General features: G+C 43.7%; 2 protein-coding genes across 15 annotated transcripts in view; both read right to left on the reverse strand.

Annotated features, from left to right (window-relative positions):
* The window catches only part of LOC110490288 (pleckstrin homology domain-containing family A member 5), a 178,874-nt gene that overhangs the window by 21,526 nt on the left and 131,677 nt on the right, over positions 1-25,671 (reverse strand). For all 14 annotated transcript variants that reach the window (XR_005036126.1, XM_036944584.1, XM_036944592.1 and 11 more), the window contains 4 exons: positions 25,196-25,268; positions 23,400-23,500; positions 20,482-20,597; positions 18,104-19,201 (listed from right to left, as the gene is read on the reverse strand). Coding sequence is in view for 13 of the 14 variants with exons in the window: in XM_036944584.1 (XP_036800479.1) it covers positions 18,104-19,201; positions 20,482-20,597; positions 23,400-23,500; positions 25,196-25,268 (1,388 nt within the window). In the remaining variant the exon portion in view is untranslated. The remainder of the gene's footprint in view (positions 1-18,103; positions 19,202-20,481; positions 20,598-23,399; positions 23,501-25,195; positions 25,269-25,671) is intronic.
* Positions 1,011-4,575, reverse strand: LOC110490289 (toll-like receptor 13). Its single transcript, XM_021563591.2, has one exon. It carries the CDS (start codon positions 3,949-3,951, stop codon positions 1,126-1,128), a length of 2,826 nt encoding a protein of 941 aa, XP_021419266.2. The 5' UTR covers positions 3,952-4,575; the 3' UTR covers positions 1,011-1,125.

Raw genomic sequence — 25,671 nt, forward strand, 5'->3', positions numbered from 1 at the left:
ATCACTAATTCTTGCTTGAGAAATTGCTATTTGCTAAAACACAATTTTTGTTTCTTTTTGACCATTTTAATTGAAAACAATCACGGTAAAGTACTTAAATGTTACCAGTTATCAATAATCAAATAAATCAATAAAACAAGGTTCCCGCCAACTCACAAATATAGCGCAGAAATAACAATTGTCCAGAAAGGGAGTCACCTCCCCACACCCATGAGTTAAGAATTGTTAAATGACATATGTAGCAGACCATATACAGGCAAAACATTTGTTAAACAACTAGCAACTAAATGTATGGACAAACCTCTGATCTATGTTGAAATTAAAATAAATGGTTCATGGTCATTCATGCATTGTCATTCAAAGCAGCATACAGCAGATGGCTACATTGGTTTTACCCTGATATACAACACAAATAGTATAAAACCAGTGATAGAGCCTTTTTCAGGTCCTCTAAGCAACAAAGACACAAACAAACATATGTGTTAGTGATAAGGTGTTGAATTTGGAGAGAAAAAATAAAACAGGCTTATTTAATTTAAGGAATCAGAATTGTCTAAACAAACCTCAAATACCGGTAGGCGTTTTGTACCGAGGATTATTAAATCGTGTTTAAAAACTTTTTCTCCCCAATTGGTAGTCTTGTCCCAAAGCTGCAACTCCCCTACGGACTCGGGAGAGGCAAAGGTCGAGAGCCATGCGTCCTCCAAAACACGATCTTGCGAAGCCGCACTGCTTTTTGACGCGGAGGAAGGAAACACAGTCTAGCTGGCGACCGACGTGCAGGTCACCAGCTGCCCGCCCCAAGGAGTCAGCTTGCAGGTGCTCTGCCCACCACAAGGAGTCACTAGAGCGAGATGGGACAAGTAAATCCCGGACGGCCAAACCCTCCCCTAACCTGGACGACGCTGGGCCAATTGTGCGCCACCTCATGGGTCTCCCGGTCATGGCAGGCTGTGACACAGCCTGGGATTGAACCCGGGTCCGTAGTGACGCCTCAAGCAAGCGCTGCGCCACTCGGGAGGCTCTTAGTACTGAGGACTTTTAACTGCAAATGCAATACCTCAACAAATCTGCTAACATTATTTGTCTCAGCATTAACACAAGGTTCTACATAAACCTCTGATCTCAGGCTTCAGTTGGAGGTTTCAGTTTAGCCCACAGTCTGTTCCAGAATGCCTGGTGCTGATGGGGGTCCTGGGGCCAGTCCAGATAGGTCCTGGTCTTGACCAGGCGAGCCAGCCTGTGGTGAGCAGACAGCCGGCGAGGGGGGATCTTCTCCAGGAAGACCAGGAGGAGGATGTCCCTTTGTTCCACCTGCAGTCTGGAGGTGGCCAGCTTCATCTCCAGGGAGCACCAGTTACTGTGCAGGTAGTGGCGACTGACCAGGCAGAGTGTGCGACGGCTCCGGTAGAGGCTGTCTGTGATGTTCTCCACAATGTCCTTCCCCAGCTGGAAGTCCCTGCTGTGCAGACAGAGGTGCAGGAAAGGGGGACCCCTCTTCTCCAGGTTGGGTAGTAGCTCCTCCACCACCCAGCGCTCGTCCTTCCCACTGTAGGAGACAAACGCATCGTAGTGGTAGCGCCCCCTGGTGTTTGATCGCATCGCCTCCGACAGCCAGCCAAGGGTGATGTAGTAGAGGGGGAGGAGGTAAGGACCGGCCAGATTATGGACCAGCACCACCAGCATGAAGAAGATGACTCCCAGGCCAGTCGCAGCAAAGAGCACAAAGCCCACCTCTGTTGTGCAGTTGGCTTCTGTGTACTTGACAAAGTTAGGTGTGTCTAGTCCATTGTCTGACAAGCATATCAACTCCTCTAAATTATACATAACTTCATGATTAAGCATGATCACTTCAACCGGCCTGTACCTCTTTGCCCATGCAATGAGCCAAGCATTGTCACAACTGCAAAAAATCTGTAATGTATCAAGTATCAAATACTTTAGGCTAGAGAGAGGTTCAGTAAAGCTGTAGATTACATGATAAACGTTCTCGATACGCAAATATAAGGTTTTCAAGGATTTAAAGTATTTAGTTAAACCCCCCTCCAAAGAGTCAATCCTGCAGTTTGAAAGTTTCAGAACCTCCAGTTTGGTCAGGTTGTGAAAAATGATGTCGGCAGAACGCTGTATTAAAAGATCCACCTGTACTAGAGTCAGTTTCCTCAGGTGAATGAGCTGATTCATTGATGTTAAGTCCACACTTTTAGCTGAAAGCTTTGATCTGTACACAAATGTCTCCACAGACCTGAAGTACTTTCCCATGAATTCAGATCCACAAAGGAATTCTTCAGCATCAGCATGAAGATGGGTTACAGACTGAAAGAAGGGTCTGTCACAGTCTTCAAATGACACTGTCTGGCCTTTGAGTTGGAGACTCAGGTTCTGTTTAGATGTGATGTTACTGCCAATAATCAACTGCATTGGCCTCATACCTGAACTAATGTGCAGATGAGTCAGGTGACTCAGAACGTCACCGAATACAAGTGTCAGATTCAGCTTTATCACGGGTTCTCCTGGTGGATAGTTCAAGTACCCCAGAAACACTTGTCTTAGACACGTAAGTTGTGCGAAAGACATTGCTTCAATATTGTAGATCTGTGGATTTTCCCTGAGGTCTAACAATGTCAAACTATGTAAACCAATAAACGTGTTTGCATATAACTGGGTTATACTATTTTGTGTCATGTCTAAGGACTCCAGATTTGCCAATCCGAAGAAAGCAAAGTCTTCAATGTTTGAAATGAAACTACATGACAAATCTAGAGACCGCAGGTTCTCAAGACAGCTGAACCGTTTTGCAAAAAGCGTTTGTACATTGCTCGACATGAAAGTGAGTTCTGTTAACCATGTGATTGGTTGTTTTCGGAATGAGCAGAGGTCAAGACTGTTTTCTGCCTGGCCAGATACATATAACATTTTAAGGTTTTTGAGACTGGAAATAAAATTCAATTTCAAATGGGGAGAAGAATGGAAGGCTCCGGGTCCATCAAAGCCCATATATTCCAGCCCAATGCACAATTCAACACTGGACATGGAGAGGCTGCTTGTATTGACATTGGCAAAATGTATTTCCTTGATGGAAAGCAAAAACACTACATTACAGATACTTTCAAAATCAATGCTATTGCTACCATAGGAATACAAGACCTGGATTTGCTTAATGCCAGACAGGGGAAGGCGCAGTAGGACATCCTGGTTTAGGCCCCCAGAAAAATGTGTCAGGTTCTGGAGACAGGCCAGTGCACCTTCCTCTATATGGTTTATTTGACCGAAATCTAAATTGACGCTTGTTAGATTGCTTTCGGTAGCTTTTAAGATGGAGCAGTTTGATTGGTTTAACGATCGTATATTTGGTGCATGTACATTTAACTTTGTAAGTGAAATTATATTAACTATTCTGCATAGTATTTCTGACAAATTCTCTACACAGGGTTCATGAATATAGACACTTTGTAATTGAGGTAGGCAATGGAAAACATCTGGTGCCATTGCTGATAGCCTATAACCATATATGGTCAAATTACTTAGCTTTACTAGATCTCTGAATGTGTTAGGCCCAATATGACAATCACAGCACCCAGTGACCAATCCATTAATGTGCATATGTTGCAGATTTTGAAGGCCCTGGCTATTCCCAGCTGGAAGGATTTGAGGAAAACAGCCTCCAATGTACAGATACTCCAAATACTGAAAACGAGCGAAAAAGCCCAGAGACATGGAACTATTTTCCCCACGTTTCATAGATATGCAGAGGGTATTGATATTAGAGGGAAGTCCAAGCAGATCCTCCTCGATGGCTGTGACATCTCGACAGGCAGCAGTGTACTGTTCTGCCAAAGGACAGTAGTTCCAGGTGGGAAAGTATTCCCCACTGTTATAAACGTGGCATTTAGGATGCATCCATCCACTAACACTCTGAATCAACAGGAACAGGGAAAACATGGCTCTCATCTCTCCCAACAACAGTCAAATCTACTGAGATGATTGTTCGGATCCGGTTGAAATCTGTAGAATGTTGGTTTGATACAGTAACACCCGTCGGAGTGCTGCAAACAGTATGGAGCCCTTCTTCTTCTTCTTTAGTTATTTCAGATGCCTTTCTCCTTGGTGACTAACAGCTCACAGCTTTTTGTTGTTCCAATCCTTCGCCCTTTCAACCTCCAGTTGAATGGTACTTAAAAGGTTACAAAGTCATTCTCTAATGGTTAGTTTGGTTCCAAAAGTAAATAAAGTATAACATGTCCCACAGTCAATGAAGAAATTAGTGGAGGGCTGCAGTGTGTTCTCTGTCACAGTTAACGTCTGTGAACATCTGAGGAGCAGCAGAACTGTATCCGTACAGTACAGTCATAGTGTCCGTTAAACAGCTTGTGAAAGTCTCTATTTTACAGCTCTCTTTCTGTTCCTCAAAAAAAGACAGACATTCTTTCTGTTCCTCAAAAAAGACAGACATTCTTTCTTTCAAAAAAAGACAGACATTCTTTCTTTCCAAAAATGATAATTGACATGAAGGATATGTTTGAACATGATAGATTTCAGAAGATCACTAAGATATCTGTAAGAGTTACAGAGGGTCAAAGATCATACTCCCAAGAGGTTAGCATGTCTTGGGGGTATGATCTTGGACCCTCTGTAACTTTCTCACTCATCATTATTCACATTTCATTCAGGATTATCTGTAATCATGGTAAAATCCACATTAATGTAGAAGTGTTTAGAAACATATTATTTCTTATTTACAATAAAAGTGACTCCAAAATGACACAATACATTATTTTCCATTCATTTCTATTGGGCACAAAATAATCTGAAACAACCAAAACAAACTGCAAATGCATCCAACAAGTTTGTAGGGTCACAAGCTTGATGTAATAATTTCATGCTAGAAACATGGGACCGAATACTACCAAAAAAATGGACTACTTTATTTCCAAGAATCTTCAGGGTTGTCAATAATCGATCGACCCCTACCTTTGAGAAGAAAAAAAAACATTTGACTTGTTAAACAAAATCTCTTTCTCTGAAAAATTGTATTAGTATAAAATAAGATAATTTCCCAGTTTTGTGAGCATACAATATAGCTCAATATTTTATAGTCATTATTGCTAATCTTAATCCTTTGAACTCTCTTCTTGAAAAACATATTGTTGATAAAGTAAGCATTCCTATAACTCAAATAACAACTCCCAATATTTTTTTTTTTACAACTTTATGTCTTTAATGCCATAATAGAATGGTAATTTGCATAGCATTTTTAATCATCTAAACAATATTTCTCAAATTAATTTAGGTTTGCTTGAATGGCTTTTTATATGTAGGTTAAGCATTGTTAAATGAGGACTGATGCTATGGTAATTCCGTCAGTCCAAACATGAAAATTCAATTACATTGAAATGAATGCGTTTTCAGGTGGTTTACAGTGCCTTGCGAAAGTATTCGGCCCCCTTGAACTTTGCGACCTTTTGCCACATTTCAGGCTTCAAACATAAAGATATAAAACTGATTTTTTTGTGAAGAATCAACAACAAGTGGGACACAATCATGAAGTGGAACGACATTTATTGGATATTTCAAACTTTTTTAACAAATCAAAAACTGAAATATTGGGCGTGCAAAATTATTCAGCCCCCTTAAGTTAATACTTTGTAGCGCCACCTTTTGCTGCGATTACAGCTGTAAGTCGCTTGGGGTATGTCTCTATCAGTTTTGCACATTGAGAGACTGAAATTTTTTCCCATTCCTCCTTGCAAAACAGCTCGAGCTCAGTGAGGTTGGATGGAGAGCATTTGTGAACAGCAGTTTTCAGTTCTTTCCACAGATTCTCGATTGGATTCAGGTCTGGACTTTGACTTGGCCATTCTAACACCTGGATATGTTTATTTTTGAACCATTCCATTGTAGATTTTGCTTTATGTTTTGGATCATTGTCTTGTTGGAAGACAAATCTCCGTCCCAGTCTCAGGTCTTTTGCAGACTCCATCCGGTTTTCTTCCAGAATGGTCCTGTATTTGGCTCCATCCATCTTCCCATCAATTTTAACCATCTTCCCTGTCCCTGCTGAAGAAAAGCAGGCCCAAACCATGATGCTGCCACCACCATGTTTGACAGTGGGGATGGTGTGTTCAGGGTGATGAGCTGTGTTGCTTTTACACCAAACATAACGTTTTGCATTGTTGCCAAAAAGTTCAATTTTGGTTTCATCTGACCAGAGCACCTTCTTCCACATGTTTGGTGTGTCTCCCAGGTGGCTTGTGGCAAACTTTAAACAACACTTTTTATGGATATCTTTAAGAAATGGCTTTCTTCTTGCCACTCTTCCACAAAGGCCAGATTTGTGCAATATACGACTGATTGTTGTCCTATGGACAGAGTCTCCCACCTCAGCTGTAGATCTCTGCAGTTCATCCAGAGTGATCATGGGCCTCTTGGCTGCATCTCTGATCAGTCTTCTCCTTGTATGAGCTGAACGTTTAGAGGGACGGCCAGGTCTTGGTAGATTTGCAGTGGTCTGATACTCCTTCCATTTCAATATTATCGCTTGCACAGTGCTCCTTGGGATGTTTAAAGCTTGGGAAATCTTTTTGTATCCAAATCCGGCTTTAAACTTCTTCACAACAGTATCTCGGACCTGCCTGCTGTGTTCCTTGTTCTTCATGATGCTCTCTGCGCTTTTAACGGACCTTTGAGACTATCACAGTGCAGGTGCATTTATACGGAGACTTGATTACACACAGGTGGATTGTATTTATCATCATTGGTCATTTAGGTCAACATTGGATCATTCAGAGATCCTCACTGAACTTCTGGAGAGAGTTTGCTGCACTGAAAGTAAAGGGGCTGAATAATTTTGCACGCCCAATTTTTCAGTTTTTGATTTGTTAAAAAAGTTTGAAATATCCAATAAATGTCGTTCCACTTCATGATTGTGTCCCACTTGTTGTTGATTCTTCACAAAAAAATACAGTTTTATGTCTTTATGTTTGAAGCCTGAAATGTGGCAAAAGGTCGCAAAGTTCAAGGGGGCCGAATACTTTCGCAAGGCACTGTATAGTGTACAATGTCCCTCAAAATGGTTCTTAAATTTCAAATGATCCAGGTTCTTCCACCATGTTTTCCACATATTTAGACTACATTTTGAGAAAATTAAGTGCAGTTTTCAATTACTATTATATAGATAATTGTATAGGCAACCTTAAGTCTGAATATTGATTAATTGACCCCATGGGTCATGAAATGTGGTTTAACACCAATTTATGCTGGCTAATATAATGAGTTGACAACAATTTAATTATATTTTTCACCAAGTATTTTGAATTTTAAAAAATATTAATCCATCATACATTTTACTGACATATCAACTGCTTGGTTGAGCACATTTAAAAATTCTTGCCTTTTACATTTTAACTATTTATTTTCATATTCCTACTCTTCAATGTCTAACAGGAATGGTGCAACTGAATTCCTGTCTTTTATCCCATATCTTTGGTGACTGATTGAGTTCTCTTACAGCCCTCTCGGTAGGCAAAGTGCCAAAACACTAAACTGCAACAACCCAAAAGGATACAAATTATGTACATTTTTGCAAGAGGGAGTTGACCAATCAATAGGTATGTGCAGCTTTCCAGAAGGACAACCATCTCTGCAGCACTCCACCAAAATCAGACCTTTATGGTAGAGTGGCCAGATGGAAGCCCCTCAGTAAATTCAATTACCGCCCGCTTGGAGTTTGCCAAAAGGCACCTAAAGGACTCTCGAACCATGAGAAACAAGATTCTCTGGTCTGATGAAACCAAGATTGAACTCTTTGGCCTGAATGCCAAGCGTCATGTCTGTAGGAAACTACGGTGAAGCATGGTGGTGGCAGCATCATGCTGTGGGGATGTTTTTCAGCAGCAGCGACTGGGAGACTAGTCAGGATCGAGGCAAAGATGAACAGAGCAAAGTACAGAAAGATCCTTGATGAGAACCTGCTCCAGAGCGCTCAGGACGTCAGACTGGGGTGAAGGTTCACCTTCCAACAGGACGATGACCCTAGCACATGGCCAAGACCACAGAGGAGTGGCTTTGACAAGTTTCTGATTGTCCTTGAGTGGCCCAGCCAGAGCCTGGACTTGAACCCGATCTAACATCTCCGGAGAGACCTGAAAATAGCTGTGCAGCAACGCTCCCCATCCAACCTGACAGAGCTTGAGAGTATCTGCAGAGAAGCATGGGAGAAACTACCCAAATACAGGTGTGCCAAGCTTGTAGCTTCAAACCCAAGAAGACCCAAGGCTGTAATCGCTGCCAAAGGTTCTTCAACAAAGTGTTGAGTAAATGGTCTGAATACTTATGTAAATGTGATATTTCAGTTTCTTATTTTTAACACATTTGCTTTGTCATTATGGGGTATTGTGTGTATTGTGTGTAGGTTGATGAGGGAAACAAAATTTCGTCAATTTTAGAATAAGGCTGTAACGTAACAAAATGTGGAAAAAGTCAAGGGGTCTGAATACTTTCCGAATGCACTTGTAGATACATGGACTGACACGATGCAGAAATGATGCCTTTAGTTTGAACCTTTCATTTCTGATTAGAGAACGAATCGATGTGATTCGATATTGTTTTCCTGCACTAACATTTGCTGCATAAATATTTTCCATTCCAAATTAAAACCTGCTGTTGATGGAGCTCATGAGCTGGGCCTCTGCTGGATCTGTATGAGCTGACGTATGTGTGTGTGTGTGTGTGTGTGTGTGTGTGTGCGCGTGTGTGGACGTGTTTAACGTCCACAATACAGTAGCATCAGTTTCTCTTCTCCTTTCTTTACGGCCATGAACTGCAACTCGCAAAAGTGATTGCTGTCCTCATTATGAAATTATCAACTTTACCCTGTATATCTAAAAATGACAATATACACTGATTGTTTAAAAAACTATTGCCGATAGAGAACCTGAACAATCAAAATAAAATCTGTTGTAAGCCCCATTCAGCAGGTACAGCCAGATGAGAGTTGTGTTTCCGGTTTACTTTCACACAATTTCAAACAGCAAATAAATAACAATAAACTAGCAAATTACATAGGTTGTCACTCAACTAATAAAGCTTAAGATCACACAAGCCATTTTAGCATTTGCAAGCTGAAGGTGGAGCACAGATGTGCAAGGTCAGGAACAGGCTGCCTACCTCTCGTTGGTCAGCGCGCGAAGCTGGGCACCGTGCGCAGTTTGACTAGGCTACTGATTTTGCCTGGGGGTTGTTCGGCTTGCAAATGACTTGTAGATCAATGACAGTCAACACAGTTACATGTGGCTCCACACTGTTGTCACCAAATATTAGGTATTTTCGGAAGGCAGAAATAATGTAATATGAGCATCAATAAATTGTTAACCGGCGATTCTTAGCATTTCAGTCGATTTTTGGACCAAAATGTACATTTAGCAGACACTCTTATCCAAAGTGACTTACAGGACCAATTAGGGTTAAGTGACCTACTCAAGGGCACATCGACTGATTTTTCAACTAGTCGGCTCAGGGAATCGAACCAGCGATCTTTCGGTTACTTTAGCTTTACCTTTCCTTTATATACCTGGGAGACACAATTAATGTCTGGGTCATTAACATATCACAGACACACTCAGGTCTTTATCAGGAGAAGAGAGCCATGGAGAGGTCATGACCTCATTACAGTAAGAGGTGATTGACTACTAGTGTTAATATGAGTCAGTGACACAAAGACACCAACAGCCTTTATGAAGTCTCAAAATCATGTCCAGAAACTAGCCTGTATATGATAAATAAAAGCATATCCCCTTGAGGATGAGACAGAGCATCTGACAGTATTGTAAGCCTACAACAACTGCATGGTAAGAGTCCATTTGGCATTACAACAGTAAGCTAAAAGGGACAGGGGACATTAAAAGAACAGGGGGCTCAATTGAACCAGTCCATTGTTTGTGCTGTTTAGCATCAGTTCCTCTGAGTCCTTCCTCTTTTCAGAGGCTTAATTGCCGTAAACAAATGCAGTTTAATGGATGGTAGAGAGGGAAAATGGAAAGTAGGGCGCTGGCCCTAATCTGTATTCTCGCTGGCTCTGAGACTAGGCTATAGCAGAGGCTGCAGGCTGAATGTCTGGGCTCCTAATATGGGCTTAGTACAGTAAATTCACAGCCAGAGAGTAGGGACAGAGAGCTCAGTGGTAAAGAAGACATAACCTCAAACACAGCCAATAGCCAATGTCATACAAGCACAGGGGAATAAAGTATGCATTTATAACTTATGTTCTACAAACACAGGCACATACGGTCTTCTGTAGAGCCCAGTGAGCTATTGCAACAAGGCTCCCGAGTGGCGCAGCGGTCTAAGGCACTGCATCTCAGTGCGAGAGGCGTCACTACAGTCCCTGGTTCGAATCTAGGCTGTATCACATCTGGCCGGGATTGGGAGTCCTATAGGGTGGTGCACAATTGGCCCAGCGTCGTCCGGGTTTTGGCCTGGGGTAGGCCGTCATTTAAAATAAGAATTTGTTCCTTATCTGACTTGCCTAGTTAAATAAAGGATAAATAAAAACATAGCCAATACCTTTACTGGACAGCTATCTTTAAATACATAATATGCATATGGATTTAATTGATCTATATTTCACAGTACAACAGTTCTAATATCTCACCTTGCTGCCCACAGTTCAAATAGAAGCTTGGGACCAGAGCGTTTGCTTTGCACTGCTATGTACACACTATCTCCGTCAAAGGGAATTGGAAACGTGAGAACACCAGATTGTTGGAATAACACAGAGAGGGAATCAGTGTTTACACGTACCAAATGGCACCCTATTCCCTATGTAGAGCACTACTTTTAACCAGATCCCTATTGGTCCTGGTCAAAAGGAGGGCACTACATAGGGAATAGGGTGCCATTTGAGACGCTGCCCAAACACATGTCATCAGGAAGTTTCCCTCCTATTCCCTGGGCTGTTATAGAGGACTGATGATGATGCAGTAGGAGCATTGAGCGGTGCTCTACTGGTAACAGGGGCACAGGTCCATAACTTATTCATCTAAAGGAATGGGAGGAGGAGAGTAAAGAGACAGGGAGAAAACATTCCCTCGCTCCTGTTCTCAAACAAGCCCAGCAAAATGAGTGCATGATCCCTGACGACATACAGTGGTGACATGAAAAGCTTTTAGCTCTCGCGGCCAAGGATGCCAGAGTACTGTGCAGACAGTGAAAGAGAGAGAGAGAGAGACAGTGAAAGAGAAAGAGAGAGGGGTATGGTCAAGATAAAGAGGTCTGGGAGATATAGCCACGGGAGAAGAGGAAGCGTTTGTTTTTTTTACGTCTCTGTCTCTGTCCGCCCGGTGCTGTTAGAGACAACCTAACCTCTAAATGGCTGGCTGACTCACTGACAGAGTGCACTGCAGACACACAGAGGTGGTTTTTACTTGTTAGATATTACTGCATACACTGAACTAGATGCACAAGCATTTCGCTACACTCGCATTAACATCTGCTAATCATGTGTATGTGAACAATAAAATTTGATTTCTGTTATTTTACCAGGTAAGTTGACTGAGAACACATTCTCATTTACAGCAACGACCTGGGGAATAGTTACAGGGGAGAGGAGGGGGATGAATGAGCCAATTGTAAACTGGGGATTATTAGGTGACCGTGATGGTTTGAGGGACAGATTGGGAATTTAGCCAGGACACCGGGGTTAACACCCCTACTCTTACGATAAGTGCCTTGAGATCTTTAATGACCTCAAAGAGTCAGGATACCCGTTTAACGTCCAATCCGAAAGATGGCACCCTACACAGGGCAGTGTCAGGGAACTGGGATATTTTTTTTAGACCAGACGAAAGAGTGCATCCTACTGGCCCTCCAACACCACTTCCAGCAGCATCAGGTCTCCCATCCAGGGACTGACCAGGAACAACCCTGCTTAGCTTCAGAAGCAAGCCAGCAGTGGTATGCAGGGTGGTATGCTGCTGGCTATTTGAGGTGGTTTTTGCTTTGACAATGAGTTTGCACTATCTGAGAGAACAGTAACAGATTTCAGAGAGGCATGGGTACATACTAGAGGTCGACCGATTAATCGGAATGGCCGATTTCAAGTTTTCATAACAATCGGTAATCGGGAATTTTTGGACACGGATTGTGGACGTTTTTTTTTTTTTACCTTGATTTAACTAGGCAAGTCAGTTAAGAACACGGCCTAGAAACGGTTGGTTAACTGCCTTGTTCAGGGGCAGAACGACAGATTTTTATCCTGACCAGCTCTGGGATTCGATCTTGCAACCTTCCGGTTACTAGTCCAACGCTCTAACCACCTGCCTTACATTGCACTCAACGAGGAGCCAGAAGCAAGAAGCCAAGGTAAGTTGCTAGCTAGCATTAAACTTATGTAAAACAATCAATCTTAACATAATCACTAGTTAACTACATGGTTGATGATATTACTAGTTTATCTAGCGTGTCCTGCGTTGCATATAATCGATGCAGTGCCTGTTAATTTCTCATCGAATCACAGCCTACTTCGCCAAACGGGTGATAATTTAACAAGCGCATTCGCGAAAAAAGCACTGTCATTGCACCAATGTGTACCTAACCATAAACATCAATGCCTTTCTTTAAAATCAATACACAAGTATATATTTTTAAACCTGCATATTTAGATAATATTGCCTGCTAACATGAATTTCTTTTAACTAGGGAAATTGTGTCACTTCTCTTGCGTTCCGTGCAAGCAGTCAGGGTATATGCAGCAGTTTGGGCCACCTGGCTCGTTGCGAACTATGCGAAGACCATTTATTCCTAACAAAGACCGTAATTAATTTGCCAGAATTGTACATAATTATGATATAACATTGAAGGTTGTACAATGTAACAGCAATATTTAGACTTAGGGATGCCATCCGTTAGATAAAATACGGACGGTTCCGTAGTTTCCGGATTCGACCATATTAATGACCAAAGGCTCATATTTTTGTGTGTTATTGTGTTATAATTAAGTGTATGACTTGATATTTGATAGAGCAGTCTGACTGAGCCGTAGTAGGCAGCAGCAGGCTCATAAGCATTCATTCAAACAGCACTGTTGCGCGTTTGCCAGCAGCTCTTCGCTGTGCTTCAAGCATTGAGCTGTTTATGACTTCAAGCCTATCAACTCCCGAGAAGGCAAAAAAAAGGCCATGGTGGCGAAGTAAATACAATATAGCAAGTAAAACACTGGAATGGTAGATTTGCAGTGGAAGAATGTGCAAAGTAGAGATAGAAATAATGGGGTGCAAAGGAGCAAAATAAATAAATAAATACGGTAGGGGGAGAGGTAGTTGTTTGCGCTAAATTATAGATGGGCTATGTGCAGGTGCAGTAATCTGTGAGCTGCTCTGACAGCTGGTGCTTAAAGCTAGTGAGGGAGATAAGTGTTTCCAGTTTTAGATGTGTGTAGTTCGTTCCAGTCATTGGCAGCAGAGAACTGGAAGGAGAGGCGGCCAAAGGAAGATTTGGTTTTGGGGGTGACCAGAGAGATATACCTGCTGGAGCGCGTGCTACAGGTGGGTGCTGCTATGGTGACCAGCGAGCTGAGATAAGGGGGGACTTTACCTAGCAGGGTCTTGTAGATGACCTGGAGCCAGTGGGTTTGGCGACGAGTATGAAGCGAGGGCCAGCCAACGAGAGCGCACAGGTCGCAGTTGTGGGTAGTATATGGGGCTTTGGTGACAAAACAGATGACACTGTGATAGACTGCATCCAATTTATTGAGTAGGGTATTGGAGGCTATTTTGTAAATGGCATCACCGAAGTCGAGGATCGGTAGTCAGTTTTACAAGGGTATGTTTGGCAGCATGAGTGAAGGATGCTTGGTTGCGAAATAGGAAGCCAATTCTAGATTTAACTTTGGATTGGAGATGTTTGATGTGAGTCTGGAAGGAGAGTTTACAGTCTAACCAAGCACCTAGGTATTTGTATATATATATTCTAAGTCAGAACCGTCCAGAGTGGTGATGTTGGACGGGGGGCAGGTGCGGGCAGCGATCGGTTGAAGAGCATGCATTTACTTTTACTTGTATTTAAGAGCGATTGGAGGCCATGGAAGGAGAGTTGTATGGCATTGAAGCTCGTCTGAAGGGTTGTTAACAGTGTCCAAAGAAGGGCCAGAAGTATACAGAATGGTGTCGTCTGCGTAGAGGTGGATCAGAGACTCACCAGCAGCAAGAGCGACAACATTGATGTATACAAGAATTGAACCCTGTAGCACCCCTATATAGACTGCCAGAGGCCCGGACAACAGGCCCTCCGATTTAACACACTGAACTCTATCAGAGAAGTAGTTGGTGAACCAGGCGAGGCAATCATTTGAGAAACCAAGGCTATCGAGTCTGTCGATGAGGATGTGGTGATTGACAGAGTCGAAAGCCTTGGCCAGGTCAATGAATACGGCTGCACAGTATTTTTTCTTATCGATTGCGGTTAAGATATCGTTTAGGACCTTGAGCGTGGCTGAGGTTCACCCATGACCAGCTCTGAAACCAGATTGCATAGCAGAGAAGGTATGGTGGGATTCTAAATGGTCAGTTATCTGTTTGTTGACTTGGCTTTCGAAGACCTTAGAAAGGCAGGGTAGGATAGATATAGGTCTGTAGCTGTTTGGGTCAAGAGTGTCCCCACCTTTGAAGAAGGGGATGACCGTAGCTGCTTTCCAATCTTTGGGAATCTCAGGCGACACGAAAGAGGGGTTGAACAGGCTAGTAATAGGGGTTGCAACAATTTCGGCAGATCATTTTAGAAAGAAAGGGTCCAGATTGTCTAGCCCGGCTGATTTGTGGGGGTCCAGATTTTGCAGCTCTTTCAGAACATCAGCTGACTGGATTTGGGAGAAGGAGAAATGGGGAAGGCTTGGGCGAGTTGTTTTGGGTGGTGCAGTGCTGTTTACCGGGGTAGGAGTAGCCAGGTGGAAAGCATGGCCAGCCGTAGAAAAATGCTTATTGAAATTCTCAATTACAGTGGATTTATCGGTGGTGACAGTGTTTCCTATCCTGAGTGCAGTGGGCAGCTGGGAGGAGGTGTTCTTATTCTTCATGGACTTTGCAGTGTCCCGGAACTTTTTTGAGTTTGTGTTGCAGGAAGCAAATTTCTGCTTGAAAAAGCTAGCCTTAGTTCTAACTGCCTGTGTATATTGGTTTCTAGCTTCCCTGAAAAGTTGCATATCATGGGGGCTGTTCGATGCTAATGCAGAACGCCATAGGATGTTTTTGTGTTGGTTAAGGGCTGTCAGGTCTGGAGAGAACCAAGGGCTATATCTGTTCCTGGTTCTAAATTTCTTGAATGGGGCATGCTTGTTTAAGATAGTGAGGAAGGCATAAAAAAAAATCAGGCATCCTCTACTGACGGGATGAGATCAATATCCTTCCAGGATACCCCGGCCAGGTCGATTAGAAAGGCCTGCTCGCTGAAGTGTTTCAGGGAGCGTTTGACAGTGATGAGTGGAGGTCGTTTGACCGCTGACCCATTAAGGTTGCAGGCAATGAGGCAGTGATCGCTGAGATCTTGGTTGAAAACAGCAGAGGTGTATTTAGAGGGCAAGTTGGTTAGGATGATATCTATGAGGGTGCCTGTGTTTACGGCTTTGGGGTGGGACCTAGTAGGTTCATTGATAATTTGTGTGAGATTGAGGGCACCAACCTTAGATTGTAGGATGGCTGGGGTGTTAAGCATGTTCCAGTTTACGTCGCCTAGCAGCACGAGCTCTGAAGATAGATGGGGGGCAATCAGTTCACATATGGAGTCCAGAGCACAGCTGGGGGCAGAGGGTGGTCTATAGCAGGCGGCAACGGTGAGACTTGTTTTTAGAGAGGTGGATTTTTAAGAGTAGAAGTTCCAATTGTTTGGGTACAGACCTGGATAGTAGGCCAGTATCTTTGAAGTGGATTGCCACACCGTTCTATCTTGTCTGAAAATGTTGTAGTAAGGGATGGAGATTTCAGAATTTTTGGTGGTCTTCCTAAGCCAGGATTCAGACACGGCTAGAACATCTGGGTTGGCAGAGTGTGCTAAAGCAGTGAACTTAGGGAGGAGGCTTCTCATGTTAACATGCATGGCTATTACGGTTACAGAAGTCATCAAAAGAGAGCGCCTGGGGAATAGGAGTGGAGCCAGGCACTGCAGGGCCTGGATTCACCTCTACATCACCAGAGGAACAGAGGAGGAGTAGGATAAGGGCTGGGCTAAAAGCTATGAGAATTGGTCGTCTAGAACGTCCGGAACAGAGAGTAAAAGGAGATTTCTGGGGGCGATAAAATAGCTTCAAGGTATAATGACAATGGTATGGTAGGATGTGAATACAGTGGAGGTAAACCTAGGTATTGAGTGATGATGAGAGAGATATTGTCTCTAGAAACATAATTGAAACCAGGTGATGTCATCGCTTGTGTGGGTGGTGGAACTGAAAGTTTGGATAAGGTATAATGAGCGGAGCTAGCTAGAGGCTCTAAAGTGAAATAAGCAAATAAACACTAACCAGAACAGCAGTGGACAAGGCATATTGACATTAAGGAGAGGCATGCTTAGTCGAGTGTTCATAAGGGTCCAGTGAGTAGTGAGGTTGGTTGGGGTCACGGCGATTCAGACAGCTAGCCGGGCCAGCGGTAGAAAGTTAGCATAGGATAGAGGTCTGTTTTTAGCCACCTCGTGTGTTTCCGTCGGTAGATTAGTGGGGTTCCGTGAGGTAGAGGGGATCAATCCAATTGGCAAAATAGATATAGTTTTGTGACCCAAGAAAGAAATTGTCTGATAGACCTATTCAGACAGCAGCCGATAAGACAGCTAACGATTAGCGGGCCCCAGATGGGCGTTCAGGTAACGTCGCGACGGATGGGTCAGTTGGATTACTCCCTCGGGCAGATAACGTAGTCCAGTTGTGAAGGCCCGGTGGAGCTCCGCATCGGCAGTAAAACGGGTCCGGATAGGTGATTTTAGCCCAGGAGTAGCTGATGGAACTCTTCAGCTGGCTAGCTCCGGAATAATAGATTTTTGCTCCGGGATTGACGTAAGCCAATAGTCGCATGGATAGCAGCTAGCTAGCTGCGAGATCTAGGTGTAAATGTCCAGAGCTTGCGGTTGAAATCCGGGGATATGGAGAGAAAAATAGGTCCGGTATGTTCTGGTCTGAGTCGCGTTGTACAAAACTGGTGATAGCTTTTCGAGCTGAAGGATAGCTGATGACCACAAACCGTGGTTAGCTGAATACGAACGTTAGCCAGTAAACTGGCTAGCTTCTGGCTAGCTTCTGGTTAGCTTTTATTGTGTATTTCAGATTTGAGGTAAATAATACTTTCCTTTTTTTAAATTGGTGAGGCGGGTTGCAGGAGAGTGTTTTGAAGTTGAGTTTTTGGAAAATAATATATGTAAAAGATATGCGAAGAAAGATGTATATATATATATATATATATATATATATATATATATATATATATATATATATATATATATACACGGGACACGACAAGATGAGGACAAAGGACGTTTGACCGCTATGCCATCTTGGTATGAGCACTTGGTATGAGCAAATACAAATGGTAGAGACAGAAATAGTCCTATAATTCCTATAATAACCTCAACCTAAAGCTTCTTACCTGGGAATATTGAAGACTCATGTTAAAAGGAATCACCAGCTTTCATATGTTCTCATGTTCTGAGCAAGGAACTTAAACGTTCACTTTCTTACATGGCACATATTGCACTTTTATTTTCTTCTCCAACACTTTGTTTTTACATTATTTAAACCAAATTGAACATGTTTCATTATTTATTTGAGGCTAAATTGATTTTATTGATGTATTATATCAAGTTAAAATAAGTGTTCATTCAGTATTGTTGTAATTATAATTATTACAAATAAATAAATTAAATCATCCGATTAATCGGTATCGGCTTTTTTTGGTCCTCCAATAATTGGTATCGTTATTGAAAAATCATAATCGGTCCACCTCTAGTACGTACAGACCGATAAAGAAACAGACAGAGATACAGACAGACAGAAACACAATCAACCCCAACACACACCACCCCAAAACACGCGGGCGCGCAGGCAGACAGACAGAAAGACACACCACCCCCATACCTCCTAGTATCGTCATCCTCTTGTGTCCTCTGGGTTCTAACCCAGTTCTCCAGCTGCCTCATGGAGTTGGTTCTGGTCAGACTCTTCTCTGGCTCCTGGGCCTGCTGGTTCTGGGTCTGGTTCTGAGGCGGGTCATGGGACTTCCCTGCTCCTCTGCCCAGGGTACCTACCACCTCCCCTGGGCTGTGGTCCCCAGCCCGCTCTCCAGAGCCGTTGACCTGATGTGGGGCCATGTGCTGGGAGACCTGTACCTGGCGGGAGGCTGTAACTGCTGCTGCAATGGCTGCTGCCTGGGCTGGTTGGAGTTTGATGCTGTTGATTTTAGTCAGAGGCCTCTCAGCACTGCCATCCCTCTGGAATCCATACTTGTTCCCTTCACGGAGGGTACCATACTTATCCACTTCCCTAAGGGTACCATACTTATCGAGCGTCCCATGCTTCTCTCCATCCCGCAGGGTACCACACTTACTCCCTTCCCGTAGGGTTTTATACTTCTGCCTTTCATCAAGGGTCCCATAACGATCAGACCGATCTTTCTCAGTCATAGACGTGTGTCTTTCTACCCCTCTCTGGAGGTTGTATTTCTGTCCATCTTTCTGGAGGGTGTATCTCTCTCCTTCTTTTTGCAGTGCATATCTCTCTCCATCTTTCTGTACCAAGTACTTCTCCCCGTCTTTCTGAGGTGCGTATTTCTCCATCTGAACATCTTTAGGCACAGAATATCGTTCGCCTCCGTCTTTCTGCAAGGAATACCGCTCCCCGTCTTTTTGCAGGGCGTACCGCTCGCCGTCTTTCTGCAACAGGTACCTCTCTCCGTCTCTCTGCAGCGTGTAGCTCACCCCGTCTTTCTGAAGGGAGTATCTCTCTCCGTCTCTCTGCAGCGTGTAGCGTTCCCGCTCTCTCTGGAGGGTGTGTTTCTCTGGGTCTTTGTGTTTCCTGTCCCCGTCTGTGCGGTCCATGCTGCGGGTAATGGAGGGCTGGCGCGGCTCAAGGTTCCTCTCGTTGTTCTGGATCTCTGGTCGGGTCAGAACCCGGTTGTGGTTCAGGATGTTGTTCACCTCCTGGGGACAGCAGCGGTCCACCTTCAACTTATCCAGTCTGGAAGAGAGAGAGTAGGGGGAGAGAGAGTGATGGACGAGAGAAAAGGAGGGAGAGAACAGGGATTGGAAACAGTAAGAGAAAGAAAAAAAGACAGATGAATGATAAACATATGAAGATAAATATATATCAACAAGTCATTACTAGGCAGGTTCACAGAAAAAACATATTTTCACATTCCAACAATGGACTCCTGCTGTGTGGGTGTCAGGCATTGGGCTCTACTGCTACGTCTCCCCTAACCTGCCTGACTATATGCCTGTCTGCCTCGGGGGACCAGAGAGGAGCAGAGGAAGTGAGTGGTTTTTAAAACATCACTGTCTGCCCTCAGCACTCTGAGGGCACAGTGAGACATGGCTACTTTGACTGAGCAGCCATTCACTGCTGCAATCTTTCAGTCTGTTACAGAAAGGCCATTAACAGGTCTGGTACTCCAGAGGGAAATAGCTCAAGGCTAGCCACAGTCCTTTACCGCCTACTGCGCTCAGGAACAAGTCACAGTGGCAGCCACTTGGGACTGCTAATCTAATGGTCCAGTACATAATGTATTTCTACCTGGGATTTTTCTAGTATTTCTCAGTGAGGTAAAGGTACAGTAATGGCAGTGTGTCCAATTTCTACTGCCAGACTTTAAGATGAGAGCAGTGCTGAAATACTTGCAGTGTGCAGACATACAAACAAACCTCCAGACGCGGCCTGCATCACTCCACAATGATGAAGCTAGGACTGCTGGTGTGCTGTGCTTCCAGGACAGTGAAGAGTAGGTGTCACTGTCTATCGGAGTCTCTCCAGAGTATATAGCGCTGTATGTCGATAAGCCTTCACGAACAGCTCACAGCTAAAACACTGCAATTACCAACAGCACTTAAAGTATTTTGTTGTATCGAGTGTGAAGTGCAGAAGCAAGAAGAACTGACACTTCGATTTTGTTGCCTCTGATATGCCACACCAACAGAAGAAATAAAGTTTGACTGGAGGCAGTGAGGATGGATACCATTGCTGTGGTGAATAGCCCTAAAACTATAGCTTCTTGTTCCCAGCTATGCATCTTCAACACAACAACTGGTATTGTCTTCTAAATTGATGTGATTTCTCGCTTCTGCAAGAAATACTGCAGTCTCTCACGGCTGTCCATTTGCTTACAAAACAAATGCAATCACTGTTGGTAGATTGCACGGTTCAGTTGGTAGCTTTCATTGCCATAGGTCAGGCAATCAAGGCTGGCTGGCTGCTATAGGAGTGATTTGGGTTAGTGGGCAGTTCTATCTGGGTTTACCCACCTTCTGATTGGTTCTGTGTGGACCAGGGCTGCGTCCGTCATCACTTTCATCCAGGACTCCATGTCTTTGGCCGTGTCTGTGCAGAAGTAGTATGTCCTCATGTTGGAGTGGGTCGCCTAGCAGGGAGAGAGTGAGGGCGGGAGAGGGAGAGTTTGTAAGACAGAGGAGCGTGAGGAAGGTAAGTAGGTAACCTTGGCAAGACCGCAGGGAGTGTTTACATCACCTTCTTTGGAAGAGGTGTGCACGTGTTCGATCAGACTGTCTGTGCACACACTGAATGTATGTGTGCATCCCTACCACTCCAAGGCTGTGTAGCTAACTTTAATTACCTGCTTAGGCTTAGGACCATAAATATGAGCAACAGGAAAACACTCCAAGCTGAGTGTTACTCTCGTTTCCTGCTGCAGAGGCAGAGACTGACAAGAAGTCAGCGTCCCAATTGGCACCCTATTCCCTATACAGTGGCTTGCGAAAGTAGTCACCTCCCTTGGCATTTTTCCTATTTTGTTGCCTTACAACCTGGAATTAAAATGTATTTTCTGTTTGTATCATTTGATTTACACAACATTTCTACCACTTTGAAAATGCAGAATATGTTTCGTTGTGAAACAAAGAAATAAGACAAAAAAACTGAAAACTTGAGCATGCATAACTATTCATATCCCCAAAGCCAATACTTCGTAGAGCCACCTTTTACAGCTGCAAGTATCTTGGGGTACGTCTCTATAAGCTTGGCACATCTAGCCACTGAGATTTTTTTTCCCATTCTTCAAGGCAAAACTGCTCCAGCTTCTTCAAGTTGGATGGGTTCCGCTGGTGTACAGAGATCTTTAAATCATACCATAGATTCTCAATTGGATTGAGGTCTGGGCTTTGACTAGGCCATTCCAAGACATTTAAATATTCCCCCTTAAAACACTCAAGTGTTGCTTTAGCAGTATGCTTAGGGTCACTGTCCTGCTGGATGATGAACCTCCGTCCTATTCTCAAATCTCTGGAAGACTGAAACAGGTTTCCTTTAAAGAATTTCCTGTTTTTAGCGTCATCCATCATTCCTTCAATTATGACCAGTTTCCCAGCCCCTGCCGATGAAAAACGGGGTGATGCGAGGTGTTGGGTTTGCGCCAGACATAGGGTTTTCCTTGATGGCCAAAAAGCTAAATTTTAGTCTCATCTAACCAGAGTGCCTTCTTCCATATGTTTGGGGAGTCTCCCACATGCTTCTTGGCGAACACCAAACGTGTTTGCTTATTTTTTCCAATAAGCAATGGCTTTTTTCTGGCCACTCTTCCGTAAAGCTCAGCTCTATGGAGTGTACGTCTTAAAGTGGGTCTATGGACAGATACTCTAATCTCCACTGTGGAGCTTTGCAGCTCCTTCAGGGTTATCTTTGGTCTCTTTGTTGCCTCTAGTTAATGCCCTCCTTGCCTGGTCCGTGAGTTTTGGTGGGCGGCCCTCTCTCGGCAGGTTTGTTGTGGTGCCATATTCTTTCCATTTTGTAATAATGGATTTAATGGTGCTCCGTTACAGACCTCTACATGCTTTGTAAGTAGGAAAACCTGCAAAATCGGCAGTGTATCCAATACTTGTTCTCCCCACTGTATACTGAGATCATGTGACAGACCATGTGAAACTTAGATTGCACACAGGTGGACATTATTTAACTAATTATGTGACTTCTGAAGGTAATTGGTTGCACCATATCTTATTTAGGGGTTTCATAGCAAAGGGGGTGAATGCACGCACCACTTTTCCATTAAAATTTATTGAAATTTATTGAAACAAGTTATTTTGAAAATGTTACTTGACTAATTTGGACTATTTTGTGTATGTCCATTACATGAAATCCAAATAAAAACACATTCAAATTACAGGTTGTAATGCAACAAAATAGGAAAAATGCCAAGGGGGATGAATACTTTTGCAAGGCACTGTATAGTACACTACTTTAGATCAGGGCTAGTGTACTATATAGGGAATAGGGTGCCATTTGGGATGCGCCCTAACACACATCAGAGGAGAGGACAGACAGTAGGGGATGTGGGGGAGTAGAGAACGGATGGGTTTGTTACTGTGTTATAGACGGTGTCAATGTGTCGGAGTGAACCGGTGTTGACTGTGATGACTTGTGTGAAACAGTATGTGAGGATAACATGCTAAGAAGGTGGATATATAGCATTCTATCAGTATATACTTTCCTTCATATTCTCTCTCTGCCCATCTTGCTCCAATCACCCTATTGCCCATTGAGACTAGAAAATCTATTGACTTTATCATGGATCTACACACAAAGAGCTCTCCATATACAAACACATTTTCAGAGATTCTCTGAAAGGAAAGACCAAAAGCGCAGAGAAGTGTGTGTGTCACAGTGTTTCATACACTAGAAAGCAGCATCACGCGGGCATCGGAAGCCATTCACTTTCAATGGAAAAAAAGAGAGAGAAGCAGAGTGGGCGATGGACCGTTGAGCGATGCTAGCATGAGGGATCTGAACAGAGCGGGACTAAAGCTGAACTATTCAAATCCTCCACGATATCGCGACGCGAGTGACCAGTTGATGCTCACCATAGCTTCCTACCCCTACGGGATTGTCTGACAATGGCTGTTGATACATAGCACTACAAAAACTCAGTACAAAAGCAATAACTCTGCTGTGGTACACAGCGGGAAGACATGCTTCCGCGTAACCTACCGCTGTCTATACAGATATCCATACATTATACAATCCAGCCCGACGGACAAGGAGTTACGGATTATAGATTTGCCTTCAGTAACAAGTAAACAAGTACCCCCCCCCCCCCCCTAAACATTTTTCCCAAGTTATTTTTCGGGCTACGCATTGCAACCACCTAGGCCGTCCACTCGCGGAAGCGCAGCGTCCTTTATATGGCTGTGTCTGTGTGTACAGTACTGACCTTGAAGGCGTATTTCCTGCTGACGTGGTCGTCGACAGACAGCATGGAGATGTGGAAGCTGGGCAGCAGGATACTTCCCAGGATGCCCTCCTCCTTCTCATCTGCAGGACAGAGGACGAGAAGAATCGTCATATATGGTTTACAATGTCGATGCAGGCTGTGGAATAGTGCATTATGGTCCATCTGGCGGAGAAAAGTCAGGAGAGATCAGAGGAGGGGAACTATCAGCATTCTAACAGGACAGTGGACACTGGATGTACCGGAAACATAAAAGGTGCCTAAGAAGTTCTGACGCATTATCCTCGGTCTGGGTGTGTTAACCGTCTCAGATAGGACCATTTAGTCTGGAGTTTATCAGAGCATGGCGGGATGTTCACTTTCTTTCTTTACTAAGAACCCCCAAACCACGGGCTTACAGCATGTTACACAGTAGGGTACCCAAACCAGATGGAGCAACAAACCCGTTTCTCCTCGGGCAGCTTTGCCAAACATCTATAATTTCACAGTCAAATTGAATCGTAACAGTGCCACTTGGTAAACAAACACACTAACTGGGGTGTGATAGCATAGCATCAAAGAGAGACAAGTAAACAATGATGGAATCGATCCCTCTTGCTTCTCAGAGTGTTACGTAAAGCTGGCTTGTATAATGCCTACACTGTGTTGTAACACACCATCTGTAGAGTGCAGCATGACTGCAGCAAAACCAACAGAGCCCAAACCCAGCTTCAGGGTTTACTTTAAACAGGCAAGTACAGCAGAATTCCCCGCAGCTCTCCATCCCTGCGTCTGCCCCGCTCTCTCTCTACTGCTGCATTATTAACTGAGAGGAGAGGGAGAGAGATCGAGAAGATGAAATGAGAACGCAGCACCTCCTCCCCCTGAAAGCAGCACCTCTACCCAAATGTACATACTGTATTAGCTCAATGACCTACCTCGTACCCCTGCACATTGACTCGGTACCGGTAGTCCTTCTATATAGCCTTGTTATATTTTTATTTTGTTACTATTTTCTTTTTTATTTAGAAAATATGTGTCTTCTTTTTTAACTGCACTGTTGGGAATGGGCTTCTAATTAAGCAGTGCACTGTCAAGTCTACAACACCTGTTGTATCCGGCTAATGTGAACAATATTTGATTTGATTTAAAAATGGGGGTTTCACTAGATTCTACAAAGACGAAGCAAGGTGACCTTAACCTTTAAGCAATGTGATGATATGAATAGATTTGATTTGATCATTCTGTGGCGACAGAGATCCTGACCAGAGCAGAACCATCAGTCAAATCAGACATGGTCATTCATATTCCCCCAACAACCTCTTTCCTTCCTGCCTTCAGATAGACACAATTCCTAGTCAAAACCTTACCCCTGAAAACTCATTGACAGACGGAACTTAAGTTCAAATGAAGTGAGTGAAGATGATAAGAGCGCGTGAGAGAGCTAGATGTTGTTATCAGAAAGCATAGCACGTCAACACTCTTTTAAGAACTCTTCTCTCGTCTCTTGGTTTGCCAATATACAGGAAATTCCCCTCTGGGCATGTCATGAAAGAGCTGGCTGATTGCACTCCGGGACCATTTAATTGAACAATTTATGGAAATTAAACTCTCTGAAACCTGGGAGAATTGTGTTATGTCTACGTCTGCAGCAAATACGTTTGCCTTTTACTGCTAGCTATAATGCACCTGGTGGATGTCCTATACTCAAACTTTGACCGTGTGTTGCGTTTTGAGTGTGTGTGTGTGTGTGTGTGTGTGTGTGTGTGTGTGTGTGTGTGTGTGTGTGTGTGTCTCACCTCTGTAGTAAAACAGGCACATGTCAGACAGCACAAACCACCTCTTCTTCCATAGCTTCATCCCTGTGCTGTCCTACAGGGTAACAGAAGATGGGAGAATCCAATCAGATACTGAGACAGAGTAAAACGTGTTGTAGAAGCGCTTCCTTGCCCTCTGATAAGCTAGGTGAGCCTTTCGACAATAAATTGCAAATTGCTTCCATCTATTCAAGCATCCGCTATCAGATCTAGTGCATGAAGCGGTGTTCCTCAATACTGGTCCTGGATACCTATAGGCTGCGCTTGTTTTCCATCTAGACCTACCTTGATTTGCTGAATAAGATGCGTAAGTATAGCTAGGCTAGAACCAAATCCTGCACACCCTGCTGTCCCTCCAGCTCGGAGTGGCCAACTCTGTCACGGAGTTCAGGAAGCAACGTACACATTCCCTCTGATCCCAGACGGTTTCATTAACCGCAGCTATCTCCTCCCACTGA

This window comes from Oncorhynchus mykiss, chromosome 15 (assembly GCF_013265735.2).
Source record: "Oncorhynchus mykiss isolate Arlee chromosome 15, USDA_OmykA_1.1, whole genome shotgun sequence".
NCBI lineage: Eukaryota > Metazoa > Chordata > Actinopteri > Salmoniformes > Salmonidae > Oncorhynchus > Oncorhynchus mykiss.

Coding starts and splice junctions, on each gene's coding strand:
- LOC110490289 (XM_021563591.2), bottom strand. CDS start 3,951: ATGAGAGCCATGTTTTCCCTGTTCCTGTTGATTCAGAGTGTTAGTGGA.